At 34.2% G+C, this 17,221-nt stretch overlaps 1 protein-coding gene across 5 annotated transcripts in view; it reads left to right on the forward strand.

Moving 5' to 3' along the window:
* NAV3 (neuron navigator 3) overlaps positions 1 to 17,221 on the forward strand; it is a 584,734-nt gene that overhangs the window by 321,490 nt on the left and 246,023 nt on the right. For all 5 annotated transcript variants that reach the window (XM_059936568.1, XM_059936565.1, XM_059936566.1 and 2 more), the window contains exons 2-3: positions 8,011 to 8,128; positions 8,759 to 8,811. In XM_059936568.1, coding sequence (XP_059792551.1) covers positions 8,011 to 8,128; positions 8,759 to 8,811 — 171 coding nt within the window. The remainder of the gene's footprint in view (positions 1 to 8,010; positions 8,129 to 8,758; positions 8,812 to 17,221) is intronic.

Genomic DNA, 17,221 nt, shown 5'->3' on the forward strand with positions numbered 1-17,221 from the left:
CAACTGAAGATCCGGTCTGTGATCAGATTTCAAACTGAGTATAAATAGCATGTTTCAGGTCTTAATTCCATACTGTACTTTTTCTAATCTCCTTTGCCCAACATTGCCTATCACTCATGGAGTTTTGAATCATACACTGAGGTGTACAAAATTATAGCTTTTAAAAAGAATATATAGGGAATTCCCTGGCGGTCCAGTGGTTAGGACTCTGCTCTTCCACTGCAGGGGGCCCAGGTTTGATCCCTGGTCGGGAAACTAAGACCCCATAAGCTGCGTAGCGTGATCAAAATAATAATAATAAACAAAGAGGTAGATTCTATTTTTATAAAAAAAGAATATATATATATAAGCTCACCTCTCAAATGTCTATTTCTGTACAGCAGGAGAAAATTTATTTTTCCCAATTCAAAGTATTCAGTTACTTCTGGTTTAAAGTTCAGTCCTATCAGAATAGGCCCAGTCAACTTCAGATTCTTCTCCTTCCCTTGTACATCTTTCTCCCTGAAGTGATAGTCTGAGGAGGGTTGGTGAACAAGGATACTTACTACCACGGCACCATGATGCCACATCTTATGGGCCGTTAGTGCCCATCAGTGCCACTGTCCGGTAAGTGGTGAAATTTATGATGTCTGTCAGACTGGAGTTATCATAACCTGTGCTCACATATTTCTTGCTTTCTGTCCTTTCCCATATTAGGTCTAAGCATTCTTCCTGTCCTGATTTCAAATACACTCTGGGATCACTTGCTTTCCCTTAGAAAATCCCATATGGTTCTCAGGAATTGGAAGAAAAAATGGATGCTCTCCCATAAACTTTTGGTAGATGTTATGCTTTGTGAGTCCTTCTCGGGTCCAGATGCTACTATGAAACTCCACCCAGAGAGGTGGCCTGTTAGGTCGAATCTTAGCACTTTCCCTTCCTTCCAATTCTCTTCCCAGGACTAATTCTTTTCTTTGTGGGAAAAAATACTTTCATCACTGGTCACTCTTCCCTAATCTACCATTTATGGCTTATCTTTTATGTGCTTAGTCCTTTGCTGATTTATGTAATGTGAAAGCCCAATTATTACTGTTGAAATTGTTGGTTTTCAAAACAGTTTCTTTCTGCTATGGATTAGAAGAGCCTATTTGACTTCTCAAAACCTGTAATTTGACTAAACCAGAGAGCAGTGCTTATGGGAATATATCACTACTCCTTGAATGTTGGGGAGAAACTAATGTGTATAAATAAATGCAGGGTTGAAACCAGCTCAACTAATATTTAAAATCATCTGACTTCATTTATAATATTTTCTAAGTAGGTTATAGGTTAGTGTCTTTCTGTTAAAATAGGCTCTTGACTGAAGAGTCTGCCTTTCCCCACCTACTTCTTTACATTTCTTTGATCATTTAGCACTCATTAAAAATAAATTATTATGTCTCATTGAAACATTTGTATACCTCAGGGTAGTGTATGCAGTAACAAAAACAGTCATAATCATTTTTATATAACTGTCAGGTTACTTACAATACACTCGTCAAATACTGAATTATGGTTTAAAAATTCAGGAGCAGTTTGCTGTGATACGCAAAGGCAGTGCATTATATTGTCAGTAGTAAAAAAAAAAAAAATCTTCATAAACAAAAGTTTAAGACGCAATGGAGAACCAAAGTAGATCTTCTGATGTTGTTTTACTGTAACAGGATAAAAGCAGTATGATGTCTGTATTTTGTCTTCTATTTTTGTTTGTTTTTTTTTACAGCCATGTTTATTATTTATTCATTTGCCGTTTTATTGAGAAATAATTGATATACATCACTGTATACGTTTAAGGCATACAGCCTGATGGTTTGGTTTACATATACTGTGAAATTATTACCACAGTAGGTTCAGTTAACATCCAACTTCTCATATACATAGATACAGTAAAAAGAAAAAAATGGGAGGGGGAGTCTTTTTGTGATGAGAACTCACAGGATTAACTCTCTTAACAAATTTCCTATGTATCATATAGCAGTATTAACTGTAGTCATCATGCCACGCGTTACATCCTTAGTGCTTATTTATCTTGTAACTGGAAGTTTGTACCTTTTGCCACCTTTCTCCAATTCCCCCTCGCCCTCCACCCTCCGCCTCTGGTAACCACAAGTCTGATCTTTTTTCAATGAGGTTTTTTCATTTGTTTTTAGATTCCACATCTAAAAGTATAAGTGAGATTATACAATATTTGTATTTCTCTGTATGACTTATTCCACTTAGCATAATGCCTTCAAGTTTCATTCATATTGTGGCAAATAGTAGGATTTCCTCATTTTCTATGAGTGAATAACATTCCATCGTGTGTGTGTGTGTATAAATTTATATATCTATATTTTATATATCTATATATGTACCACAACTTTTTTTCCCGTTCATCCATCGATGGACACTTAGGTTTTTTTCTATGTCTTAGCTATTGTAAATAATGCTCCTATGAACAGAGGGTTGCAGATATCTTTTTGAGTTAGCGTTTCTATTTCCTTTGTATATATTTCCAGAAGTAGAAATGCTAGATCATATGGTAGTTCTATTTTTAACTGCTTGAGGATCCTCCATACTAATTTCCCTAGTGGCTATACCAATTTAAAATTCCACCAGTAGTACACAGGGGTTCCCTTTTCTCCATATCCATGTCAGCATTTGTTATCTCTTGTCTTTATGATAACAGCCATTCTAACAGGCGTGAGGTGCTATCACACTGTGGTTTTAATTTGCACTTCCCTAATGACTAGTGATATTGAACATCTTTTGTTATACCTGTTGGAATTTTATGTATTTTCTTTGGACAAATGTCTATTCAAATCCTTTGCCTATTTTTGATTGGATTATTTGTATTTTTGGTATTGAATTGTACAATTTCTTTATATATTTTAGGTATTCCTTTATCAGATTATACTGTTTGCAAATAATTTTTTCCCATTCCATGGGTTGTCTTTTCACTTTGTTGATGATTTCTTTTGCTGTGCAGAAGCTTTGTAGTTTGGTGTAGTCCCACTTGTTTTTTGTTTTGTTTTGTTTTGTTTCTTGTGCTTTAGATGTCATATCCAAAACTTCATTCCCAAGACCCATGTCAAGGAATTTATTTCTGTATTTGTTTCTAGGGGTTTCATGGTTTCAGGTCTTAATCCATTTTTGAGTTAATTTTTTTTAAGTGGCATAAAATATGGGTCCAGTTTCATTCTTTCACATGTGACTATCTAATTATCTCAGCAGCATTTATTGAAGTGACTGCCTTTTCTCCACTGAGTGTTCTTAGCTCTTTTGTCAAATATGAGTTGATTATATATGCATGGTTTTATTTCTATGCTCTCAATTCTGTTCCATTGGTCTATTTATCTGTTGTTATGCTAGTACCATATTGTTTTGATGACCATAGCTTTATAGTATAGCTTGAAATCAGGAATATTGCCTTCTATTTGACCCTATTATTTTATAATTTAAAAATTAGCACTGTAAAAGAAATATTAGAGGATCAAATAATTAAGAGATCATTACAACTTGCAGCAGTTTTCCTTAATTAGTTAGGTCAACTACATTTGGGTGGACAGCTAAGATTTAAGGATTTGACAAAGATACTCTTGTATAATGTTAATAAACTAATTATGATTAATGTAAATATGAAAATGTGAACTAATAATACTATTTGACATTTAACAAATATTTAGTAAGTGAAAGGCCATGTTCCAAAAGTATAAATTTATTAACTCCTCACAATAATCCCATTAATAGGTAATACTATTATTGCCATTTTACAGATGAGAAAAATCTTACACTGAGAGGAAATAAATGTTCAGTCGGTATCCACATGGATATTGAGGGGCAGAGCAGAAATTCCAACCATATAGACTGTTCCTTAAAGAATACCTGCTGTTGCATAATAGGCCCTAAAACCCATGCTGATAAATATGAAATATAAAGTATACCATGGTGCCTTTAATTTCTATTATTTTAAATTACTGTAAATGCATTATTAAACATACAACTGTGCTAGAGTTTCTAAGTAGCACTTTGGTAAATGTAATCTCATTAATTCTTCTGAATTAACTGAAATATAATTATTGCATGAGGTGACATTTATATTCATAATATTGCAGTTTAAACATCTGAAGCCAGCTTTCCTCAGATGTTTTAAGGTAAATGATATTTAAAGCTTTGGTCACAACCTTGATGACTTAAACACTCAATGACCCTGCTATAGAAAATACCAAATATTGATTTATGATTGATATGATATTATTTCCAATTATATCAGTTTCTTCACTAAAAAAAAACAAAACTATAATTCATACCCTAATCCTACGAAATAAGTACCACACATTTCACTCATTCAACTGAGGCTAAGAGGTTAAATACTGTGATTATTTTTATGGGAATGAATCAAGGGCAACTTTGGAGCTCTGATCCAAAATCCGGACATGATTTCACCATTCTGTTGTGTTTATTTGAACAACAGATTCTAATGATGATTGACAAGGTTGTTTGTATCTTCTCTCATCAGGTTATTACAGAAAGTTTATTGATGAGTTTTAAATATATATATTTATATACCATGTGTCCTTTGCTTGAAAACTGTCTCCTTAAAGACACAGTTCATATGTCCACTTTTTTAAATTTAATTTTTTATTTTTTAAAAGACAGGAAAATATAAGTTTATATATATTTAATTTTAAATATATGTATAAGTTGCTTTGTAATTGTTTTATATTTCCTAATCTAGATTATAACCCTTTGAAAATCACTGATTAACTTGAATCAGGTATCTTCTACACATGTCTGTTAGAAAGAGTAAGTAAATAAAGTGCATGGGACTTAGTTTTTAAATTCATTTATTTAATCTGAATAGATTTTTCTGATTGCAGCTAAGTCAGAGCTACTATCTGAGCAAAGTTTCATGTGTTAGAGATGCTGGACGAGTCAAAGCACTCGGGCTTGGGATTCCTCTAGAAGGAATCCTGGACCAAGTGAAAACGTGTTTCATGAGCTCAGCCAGAGGCTATCCCAACAAGGTCTTGAAGCCAACCAGCTGGTTTCCCATCTGTTTTCTCACCTGAGTCCCAGGAGGGATTTGGATAGAGGCTAAGGCACTGTTGACATGCATTTGGAGAATAAAAGTATTATTGTTTTGATTTTTAATACATTCCATTCTGTGTATATTTAAATAAATGTTAAATGAATATATTTTCCATAATTTAATGCCGTCATTAAAAAAGAAGAATCCATGCAACATAGAGTTTGTTGGAGGTTGTGTCATGATGGAGGCATTGCAGGCCTGGATGAGAACATCACAGCCTTAAAATTGGATACATTCCTCTGAGTTTGGATGGCAGACAGATCTGTGGCCCCAGTGAATAAGATAGCAGGAGTCAGAGATGTGAGTAGTGTTAAGAAAGCAACGATACAGTTTCTCCAGTCTTCGACCGCCAATACTTACAAATTTTTTAGCCTTTGCAAAATGATAACATCAACACATATTTGTTGGAAAGCCATCATAGCAAATAACACTTAGATGCCATAAAATGATAATAACAGCAGACCTTTTTTCAGGGCTAACTCTGTGACAGGCACTTTACAAGTGGTATCTTATTTATTCCTGACACAATTTTATAATGTAAGTATTATTATTATCCTTATTTTGCAGATGAGGAATCAGGTTTAGAAAGGATAAGCAACTTGTTCAATGTCCCAGGGGTGGCAAGCGGCCTGCTGGGCCTCAAAGCCAGGTCTGCTTGACTACAGAACTCATGTTCTTCATCTTTGTGGATCCTTTAAAGTCAATTAACTGGTGCTTATAATTCACTGCCTAGGGGATAGGCACAAATCAAGCCTGGCTCGCCCTGAAATTTCTACTAGAAACCAAACAATTAATGCTATCATTTGATTGATGCGTAGATGAAGGGAAAGTGCTCAATTTTTTATATTCTAAACAGTATAAATCCTTATAAAATTAAAATTTTACAATAACACAAGCAGACTAAAATCTTGAGGAAAATGATCACCAAATAAAAGTGTCTATCTAGAAATCATGTGTTTGTTTTCTAATTCAGGAGACAGTTGTGCAAGTGATTTTTCTCACACTTTAATATCTTCAGTATAAAGAAGATCATGAACATGGAGAAAGATGTAGTGTTGCCCTCATATATGTTTTTCTTATGCAACAGGATGCTTCAAATTATTTATGTCTTTCAGGACACTTAATACCACTACATATGCATTAAGATGCCACTTTGTATTTTCTAAAATAAAGAAACACTGTCTTTTTCTTCTATGTTGTATTTTGGAATGTTTGTACCTAGGATACATTAAAAAAACTTAGTGGTCCCACTTTTAGGTTTTGGTCCTGTAAAAAATACTAGTATATGAATGTGCCAAGATACATATATAAGATGTATCTTACAAATTTAGATGCAGTGGAAACATTAAAAAAAAATTAAATATCCTTCAACAGGGGATTGATATCATGTATAATATTACATCAAAAATAGTGAGAAAATATATGCGAAATGGTTTTAGAAGTGTTATTAAAATACTGTTACATAAAAAACTGAAAAATGCGGTGATACATAAATATGAGCCAGATTTGGTTACGCATTCTATCGTGAGTATGTGTATGTGTGTGTAATACTGTGTCATGTGGTGAAGTGTGTAGGCGTAGAAAAAATTCTAGAACTATTTATACCCAGTTATTCAAAAGTGGGTGGGGTTGCAAGTTGTGGGGAGAACTTCATTTCTCAGTTTCTACACTTCTATTTTATTTTATTTTTACAAAACCTTGTATTAGTTTTGTTAGAAATAAAAAAAGCATTTTTTACATTTTGCTTGGCACTTAGTGCTCATGACTACAAAGCTCAATTTACCTTTCCAGTCTAATTTGTCATAATTTCAGGCATCCTGCCTTGATTATATAATTTACAACTGTGCCCTTGATTCCTTTTTTCCTCTGCCTTTCTGTATCTTGTCCCCTCTGTGGGGAAAGCCCTTTCCTCCACTTCCTATCTTTAGGTTCTATTATGTGTCCAGTACTAATTCCAGTGCTTCTATAACACATTTTTATGGGTATATTTCTCAGTTAATTGTCCTCCTCTATTCTCATTTCAAATTTTGCAATCTTCTATCATATCACATATTATAGTCTGCCTTGTAATAAATGTATTAATATGTCCATATGAGCCATTCATGAAATTAAAGTCTTATTTATTTCCTTGCATTTAGATCATATTACATCAGTAAGTGCCTATAACATTTGAAAAATTAGTAACATTTTATTTTTGTGAAGTTTTTGAACAGTTTCAGTTTTTTCTTCTATCATAATCTGTTATTGGAGGGACACCTCTACTTTATGTAGATCGCCAACCTTATGGCTCATAATCTGCTCCTCAATTCTGTATTATAATTTCTATGTAATAACTGCATTTACTTCCTCTATTCTCTTATATAAATGCATTTCAAGAGGCTGAAATGGGATATGACAGTTCAAATAAAATAGCTTAGGCATTTGCAATTGTTTCATAAAATGATGCCAAAATATTGTCACATACAGTATCTCACATGACAAATTTAATAACGTCTTCTCAGAGAAACACACATTTTTATAGTAAGATTCTGGTATAAATCAATCCAGGTGGCTTCCTTTTACAAGGACAGGCAGATTATTTTCAATATGATAGAACCAGGGGCAAGGGAGTAAAAACTCAAACTGATTTGCAAACAGGAGCTTCCTCAGTAGTCATCCAGGAAGGGAGTTTTGCTGTGTCACAAGTGACTAGTCCCGGGTTTTGAAAAAAGAGTGAGTCATCCCCCTTTGAAACAAGAGATAAGTGGGGGAAAGAGCTGTTTAAAAATTATTTTACAACTATTTCCTTTGGAGCTATGACTCCTTAAGCTGGAATGTGATCCAGAATAACTTCCCTTTGAATCCAACATTTGTCTTAAGCATTTTTATTGCCTCTCTTTTCCCTCGTCCCATCTCACTTCTTCCCTCCCTCTGTTCAACAGATTTACACGGACTGGGCCAACCACTACCTGGCAAAATCGGGCCACAAGCGGCTGATCAAGGATTTGCAGCAAGACATTGCAGATGGAGTACTGCTAGCAGAAATCATCCAGATCATTGGTAAGATCTGCCCTCTGAGAAAAGCCATGAAAGTTTCTGCGCCCACACACTTTGGTAAAATACAATTTAATTTGGATGCTTAGGAACTTGGTCCACGTGTCTCTGAGATTAATGCAGCTCTCCCCGTGATTTAATTAAAATGTTTATGTGAGAATGTTTGAAAAAGGCAGTTTGGCCATGCTTTTAAATGGCTAGAACTGTATCTTTACATACACTGAATTGTCAGAAATGAACGCTTCATTAAACCATATGTCTCCCATGTGTGCATTTCGTTAGCTGGAGCAACTCATACACTCTGAGATTCCTTGAAACTATATCCTGATCCAGCAGGGACAATTGTGAAAGGTTTCATGCCAGCAGTCATTTGGCACAAGCTAAGGAATTAGCAGCAACTTCCTTCTCACTCACTTTTTTTTTTTATTTGCCTGATTTGTGCATAGGGACCTGACGGCTGCTAACAAGAGTGTCTTCTTGTACACGGCTTAGGAGACAGAGTGAATGTAGCACCAGCATTGTGCTTGGTGTTTTTTTTTTTTTCTTTTTTTCTTAGTCTCCTTTTTTTGTGTTTCACTTCATGGCTTAAGCATGTCATTCTTTTTTTCTCTCTTTTATTTTATTTCTTGGCTTTAGCAAATGAAAAAGTTGAAGATATCAATGGATGTCCTAGGAGTCAATCTCAGATGGTAAGAATCATGTTTATTCTAAATAGATTGCTTGTCTTCACTTCCAGAGTTAACTGCATTTATAAATGGGCTAGAAGTTTCTTTTGCATGTCTCTCTCCTTGTTTAAGAAACCATTTGATCATATTCTATCATATATATTTCTTTGGGTGCAATTTAGGAAGAAGTGATAACAACGATACGGTTTAATATGTATGACTCCTGAAGAACCAATCTCCAGGTGTTTGATCAGATTCTTGACCTTTTTTTTTTTGTTCTGTTCTGATGTCTGAATAATTTAACACTGGTCTTGGTGGCAATAAATCCCATTTCCAGTTTTAAGTGGAGCCTTTTTGTCTGAACAACTGGTTTGAAGAACAGAAGTTGCCATGTGCATTTTAAAAATATACGAATAGTATTTTCTTCGCTCATAACAAAGTCCAATGTAAACACATGGACTCTTCAACACTTTTGGAAATAACTCTAAGGGCAGGCTGCTGGAATTTTGCTGAGCAGGGACTGACTAGGAGATATGATTCATAGCCTTTTCCAGAAAGTTGTCGATCTAGAGGTCTGTCTGTCCCCCAGCCCTCTCTTATTTTTACCACTTGGTAAAGCCTAGAGTTTTATAATAAAATAATAGATTAATAAACTGCCGAGATAAAAACCCACCCCTTTCTTAATTAAATAGCCACAACTTAATTTTATAGGACAACATGAAACCAAAATGCCTTAACTGAAGTTATGTCAGCAGATATAATCAGGAATGACAGCCAAAATCCACAAGATGAGGTTTCCTCCAAAACTCTTTTTAGCATAGAATAGGCATTTAAAATAAAAATAATGAGTACTTAATTGACAGAAACTGGAAGAATGAAAAAAATGATGAACTGCTTTGACCTGCTGACCTGCTTTATTTAATGTCAGAAAACTGAAATCCAAAATAATAAAAAGAATTTATTTTTAAAGAGTGATTAACTAGCACGTCTGTGTGTGTGTGTGTGTGTGTGTGTTTAAGCACTCCTCTAAGGACCTACTACAGTGTCATGAACTCTGTGTCGCTCTTGTGAAAAAAATCACTCTAAAGAAAGATTCTCTGTAAAACATTTCAGTTTTAAGGAAACTTCCTGATCTAATTACTCTGGGCACAAAGACGACTCTATTAAAATTAATTATAGTTATTTCCTGCAGTTTTACTGGAAGTAGTTATAATACCTTTAGGCCCTGCTATAATAAAAGCTGCACGATGATGGGAAAGACATGTAACTTCTCTGAGCCTCAGATTTCTCATCTGTAAAATGAACCCTAATTATGATATGATAATAACATATAATTATGGACATTCTTTACTACCTAAACTGATATGGAAATGCAGAATAGTATTGCTATAAACTTTATAAAGAGCACATTCATGAATTAATACCTGTTAAAAGATTTTTAAGGCTTTATATTAAAAAGCTCTATAGTCCCTGAATATCATATGTTATTTCTCAAACCCAACACTGTTGGTTTTACTTTCATTATTTCAACCATAAAGAGATGTTGGATACTAAAACTCTTATGTTCTCTGCTGTCATTCCAATTTGATTCTGATTACAGTTCAATAAATAGCCAAGCTATTACTTTATGACAGATAATAAACAAATAAACCTTCAAAACTCATAACTATAGATAGAGATGCAGTCCTTAGATATTTATCTGAAACATCTGTGCCTAAGATTCTACAAATCTGAAAATATTCTCATGAGTATAAGACTCTCTTAATTTTATTACTTCCTGCTCCTTATTAGCCCCCAAATGTCATGCAACATCTAGTATACATGTTATGTTGATATTTCTGCTTCTGATTTAAAAAAAAAAAAAAAACAGAAAAGCCAAAACCTGAGAAATGCAAATGTTATAAAATAGGTGATTTTTTTTTTCCAGCCAAAAAGTTTTAGTCAGAATTACACTGAATTTTGAGTAACAATGACTTGTAACCTCATTTTTTTTGATGTGGTTGAATTTCTAACCTGAAATTGGCATGCCTTCAATAAGGTGATTCAGAAGAATACATATGACACAAATGTAGCTTTTTTGGCTGAATTATTTTTGCCTCTGTTCTTAAGAATTGGCATCGGTACTATGTTATTAATGAATAAAAATTCCAGATTTTAACTGAGACAAGAGAGTAGAGGAAAGAGAATTATGATAGCATGACTAGGCTTATAAATTTCATACATCTTTTCCAAACAGGATGTTGCCTGTTTCTTTATTGTGTAGCAACCGAGCAGTGCCGTGTTAGTAGCAGTGAGCACTGTCCTTACTCATAGAACTACTTGGCCAATGCTTTTTATATATCTGATTTTTCATGGCCTTTGGTTGGCGTTCATGTTTAACAAAAGGTAAGGTAAAACTAGGTCTGCTACTGTTTCTAGTTACAAATTGTCTTTTTTTTTTTTCTTTTTTAATTTCAAACTTGGTAACCTTTATTGGATTATTTTCAGCCTTTAGTAATAGAAGTTCTCTCATGGTATGAATGTATGGTATATTGATGAATAACAGCCAGCTATTCATATTTAGACAATATTAACTGAGTACATAAGGCATCAGGTGTAGGGACACTTGAGGATCAGAGGAGCAAATATTCAAATAAATAATAGCAACAATGTTAATAGGGAAGAACAAAAGGAATGTGAAGGAAGTGAGCTTGGTGTGTTCCAGAAGCAGAAGACCACTGTGGTTTGAGCACAGTGAGAGGTGATTAGAGGGGACGACGGAAGCATGATTATGTAGGACCAAAGGAAGGAGTTTGTATGTTACTCTAAGTTGATTGAGGAGCCTTTGGAGGACTTTTAAAGCTGGGCTGTGTTGTGATCTGATGTAAATATTAAAAATGATCACCCCAGGTGCCTTCTGGGCATTGTAGAATACTTAAGTGTCGGCCTTCAGTTGGGTATGGGAGATGAAAAATATAGGGACTATGCAATGGTCCCCGATTTTTTGGCCTGAATGAGTAAATAGTTACCATTAAACCAGATGATTATTATGGAGGGAGAAAACAGGCTAAAAGGTGAAGAGGGGAAGAGGACAAATTCAGATTTTGACAAGTAGAATTTGATGTATCCATTGGAACGTCAAGTAGGATGTTATTGGAGGCAATTAGGCATGTGATTCTAAAGGCCAGAAGTAAGGTATTGGTTAGAATATACCTACTGCATAGGTAATGGTTGAAGCCGTGGCCAAGGATGAGATCTCTAGGAGATCTGTGTAAAGTCAGAAAGGAAGAAAGCTGAGGTTCTCACACTGAGGAATACCAACATATATGTGATAAGCAGAGGTGAAGGAGTCAGAAAAGGGTGAAAAGAGTGGTGAGAAAGTGAGCCCATCACTGAGAGAGTGGATCAACAGATATGGATTGTTAATCCTTAGGGTAGCTATGGTAGCTTAAGCTGTAATACATACTTGGACTAACCCAGTGGGACAGGGCAAAGTAAGATGAGGAAAATGTGGCAGATGCTGTCAAATGCTACCTAGTCAATGGGTTGGTATACCAGAAGGCAGAAGAGTTAGTTTTGGTAATTAGACAGGCATTAATGACCTTCATGTAAACATCTTCTGTAGAGTGATCATGTGTTCAAGAATAGCTGAGAGGTGCAGATATCCACTGAGTCTTGAATGATCTTTCCAGGACTTTCCTATTGAAGGATGCATAAAAAATATATAGTTTGAGAGGAAGTCAAGGTGAGGGAAGTTTTTGCAAGGGCAGAAGTCGGCAGAGAAGGAGGAAGCAATAGGGAGAGGGGAGGATCCAGGGGAATGGGGAGACAAGTGACCATGCCAGATCCTCAGGGATGTGGCAGAGGAGGAAATTTGAAGTCTGTGTGGAATATTTAATGTTGGAAAACAATGGGGATACACTTTCCTTTCATAAGGGGATATGATTGCTTGAAGAGGTGGTATTTGTTAGTGGATTACGTAGAAATGGAAGGAATTCAAATCAATATGATAATGACTTCAGACTATTAGATAATATTAATGTGCTCTTTTCCATGTCGTTCTCTAATGGTTACGTTATAATATAAAGAAAAAACATTGATTATAGTATTTTATAGCAGATAAAGAAAATTCAACCAAAATTCTTTCAAATATCATTGGCTAAAGGGCACATATTTAAGAAAAATATGAACTTGTCTTTATTAGCAGGATTATTGAGAGGTTTTGATTCATATTTATTCCAAGTTTCAACTGCTATCTATTGCTATCTTTCCTTAATAAGTTTGAGACCAAACTCATCCTGAAAAAAACAGAACTAAGTTTGTAGGAGCTTATTCAACACTATATTTAACCTCATCCAAAGATGAAGTTACTAATATGGATGGCACCTGTTAAGTAATTTCTAGGTGGGTGGTATCAGGATTCAAAATATATGCTGCATGCCACAACTCTGGTGAGATTACATGAGGAAATAAATTAGCCAACTATAAATACCAGGAACATCCAGAATGCCCAGCAGATTAAAAATAGCAGAAAAAAAATGCCCAACATGTATTTGAAATGCAGAGGCACAAGTGCAAGGTTCTTAGACAAAAATGTAAGACACGTAGAGGAAAAGTTGTTTTGAAAACAAAACTTCCTTTATTTTAAAATAGACCATTAGAGCTCTTGGCCAGTTAGCTCAGTTGGTTAGAGTGGGGTGCTAATAAACTAGGCCATGATATTTAATAATCTTCATAAATGCATGGAGGTGTTAGGAAATTTGATCATGTGAAATAGTTGCAAACCAAGAATTAGATGGTGGGGTAGAGGTGAGGGTGTGGTTCCCAGCCTGTCCTTCCTCTTCGCTGCTTCCTCCCTTCACCTCACTCTAATAGCTCGACTGGTTTTTTCAGCCACAACATTCTCCCTTCTTTTCTATCATATCATATTGTTTGAAATTTGCTGAGATGCTGATTTTTGGAAAACTTGTGCCTCTTACCCTTTTCTATTCCTAGGAGATGAAAAATTAGGTTTTAGTCTTCCCTTAATTCTCTGATTCCATGTCCCACAGGGTTATGGCTGCCACAATAATTACCATCATGGATTTCACAGGCATCTTTATTCCATTTCTATAGTTTACAGCAATCCAGACAGTGAAACTATTCTTGATAGAAAAAGTATCCTGTTCTTTTATCACTATGCTGTCCTTTTAAGTTTTAATTCTTTCAGCCACTGCTTGTTATTGCTGCCCTTTTAAAGGATCTATTTAGGTAAGATAAGAAGATGAGGCTCCTAACCAAATAGGGAAGAGCTAAAATATTGGAATGCTCTAAAGGTTTAATAAAATCTTATAAATGGCACACTGCAGGATTCTAGCACTATGACTCAGAGGCGTGGAATATTGCTAAGTTAGTCCATTCACATGATCCCCTGCCATTTTGAAACTGTTCATCTTCTGGAATGTCTAGAAAAAGATAGCTTAATGAAGACAAATGCTTTCCCACAAATAGAGCTCTGATCTCTAAAGAAATACTAACTGAAAATCTCTACTTTGTAGTTTCCTTAATGATTCATTATTTTTATTTAGGCTCACACTTCAGAAGAATAGGCATAAACTACAAGTATTAGGAAATTTATATTAAATGATTAGAATATCACCCTGATGATTTTTAAAACTGAGTTTGTCTCTCAAAGTTGCTCTGTATACTTGTAAATTTTGAATGAAGTAATTGAAATAACATGGGAGTGCTGAAAGTGTGTCATGTTGAAAGGACAGTGGTCACTGGAATTCTAATTCTGATTAGATGATCCAGGAAAAAGAATTCAGTAAATGCTCAGAGTTTTCACTCATTTCTGCAATGAGGAAATTAGACTGATTAAAGTCTGTTAGAACTCCGACTTGCTAGATTGAGTTAATGAAACACCAAAGACCACGGTTTCTGTTCAATATTTCATCTTATAGATATACCTGGGTTTTCAATCTTTATAGCTTTTTAAAACTACATTCATAGTAAAGTAAGAAAGACATTTCTTAGAATATATTACGTCTAATTTGCAACAAAAAACAATATTTTTATGGAAGTTATCTGGTCTGCCATTCAGAAATTAAATAAATGCTGAAGATACAAGAATGCTTTTCTACATTAATTTTATATTATAGAATAAATAGTGTAAATGTTTTTCTTATGAGTATCAGTATTTAAATTGGTTTGTGCTGTTAGTAGGACAAATAGAAATTGAAGTTAAGTAACTCCCTTTGGGTTGGACACCAGATTCCACGTACAGATTTTTTCCTTCTTTCTGGAGACAAGATATAAAATATTTCTGGTTTTGCAGGTAGTTCTTAAGCTTTATTCTATACATAAAAAATTGCAAATGTGCTTAATATTTCTACTATATATTTAAATACCAACCACTTTCTTAAACATTTAGAATGTTCTTTATCCTGATAGTTTTGACTTAAAATGCTGTTAAGTTGTTTCCCACTGATAAGCCACTATCTGAGTAAACACAAAATACCATCATACCTTGTATTAGAAAACATATTTTGTAGCAATCCTTTCATAATTTTAGTTTTATTACCCTCACTAATCTAGTTTTTTTTTTTAAAGAATTTACTGCTCCATCTTTTTCAACCCCCTTCTTGAAATTAATAGAAAATTAACTGAGAAATTTAATACTCAGTACTAAAAAATATGAAATAAGAGCAGTTTTTAAAACCCTAGTTTGGAAAACAATACACTAAGATATGAAGCCATTTTAAATATGACCTATGACATTCTTAGCTTAAAAACCTATGGTGATTAAACAATGTTTTTAAAAAATACTTCCATAGGACAGAAAAAGGAAATGAAATGGGGGAATCTTGTTCACTTGATCTCAGTATAATCATTTGGGAAGTATATCTTTGATAAGATAAATTATTTGAAAATCAGTAGATGTACCCAATCTACTTGCTTTATGATATTATATTTAAATGATTTTAATATGAATTAAATTAAACTGACCTGTGTGGATAGCCACAGACAAAATACATGACGTGTCTGGTTACACTTTGAAAAATTGTATTGCCCATTTGATTTGTATTAGCCATGTTTCAAACATTAAAAAATATTATGAAATCATATCATAGAAGCATCAAATTTCAGAGATGGACCTGAGAGTTCAGCCATATCAGTATCACTTATTGATTCATCTGCAGGCTGAATGTCAACCATCTTTATCCAGTGCTGTACTAGATGCTTTGCTTGCATTTTTCATTGAGTCATCATAGCAAACCTACAAAAGAACTTGTCTCAATGAGGCTGCCTGTGTCCCTATTTAGTAAGTGGAAGAATCAGTGTTTGGTCTCATGTCTATTTGAGTCTAGGCCAAATTGCTTTAAAACTTATTAACAAATGCATTTAAAAAAATACGGCCTGGGACTCAAGTCTTGAGATTTTGATCTCTTCCTCTTCTTCCCCCTCCCCGTCCTTCTCCTTCTTCCCCACCTCCCCTTCTTCTTTAAAGTTTGGATCCCTCCCCTCCTTACCCTCCCTCCAAACTTGCAATATAAATGAGCATTTTTCTTTAATATTATGCTTGTTTCTTCCATCTATGGCAGGAATAAAAGCTTTGGTTAGGTTGGGAGAGGGTGTGGGCATATGAGATAATGATTTATAAATTTTGTGGTGAAATTATGCATTTGGAAAATAATTAATTGTTATATGTAACTTTAGCCCTATATCTAAACAGATATTATTTGTTTAGAATGGTTTTATAACTTCATAGTAAAAGAGTAAGATTCCTTATTTTGTTTTGTTCTCTGAAACAAACCGAGAAGCAGGAATTATTAAAAACCTACAGAGTATATTTTCAGGTCAATGAGTACTGACATAGTATTTTATAATTTTATATTTATAACACTTTATATTGGCAATTATAGCCTATAATGAAGATTTAATATCATCTATAATTGGCAACTAATATTAAATGATGTTCATTATTGTCTAATCACCAAGTCAGTTAAAGCAGAATATAGAATTTTAAACAAAAAATTTTTATCTGATAAAATTCTAATAGAATTTCCATATCTGTACCCTTATCTATCTATCTGTCTATCTATCTATCTATCTAGTCACATACACACTTCTGTTATATATGTGTTTATATAAAGCATTCCTAGTATGAAAATTTATGCATACACACATGTACACACAGACATAGATACACATATGCCTAGTATGGAGCTAAGCTCTTCATAAACATCTGTAATCCTCTCATAATATATTGTGTGGGAACTGCTTTCATTCTCATTTCACAGATAAGGAAGCTGAGGCTTCAGGAGAGTAAAAACTTTATTTCTCACAGTGCGTAAATTGCGTAACTGTGATTCAAACTCAGATTTATTTGACTGCAAAACTTTAAATTATTATACTATAGTGCTTAATTAATGAACTGACTCCTTGTAGCTAACCCCAGACCAACTAAACACAA

Source organism: Balaenoptera ricei, chromosome 10, assembly GCF_028023285.1.
Source record: "Balaenoptera ricei isolate mBalRic1 chromosome 10, mBalRic1.hap2, whole genome shotgun sequence".
In the NCBI taxonomy this organism is placed as follows: Eukaryota; Metazoa; Chordata; class Mammalia; order Artiodactyla; family Balaenopteridae; genus Balaenoptera; species Balaenoptera ricei.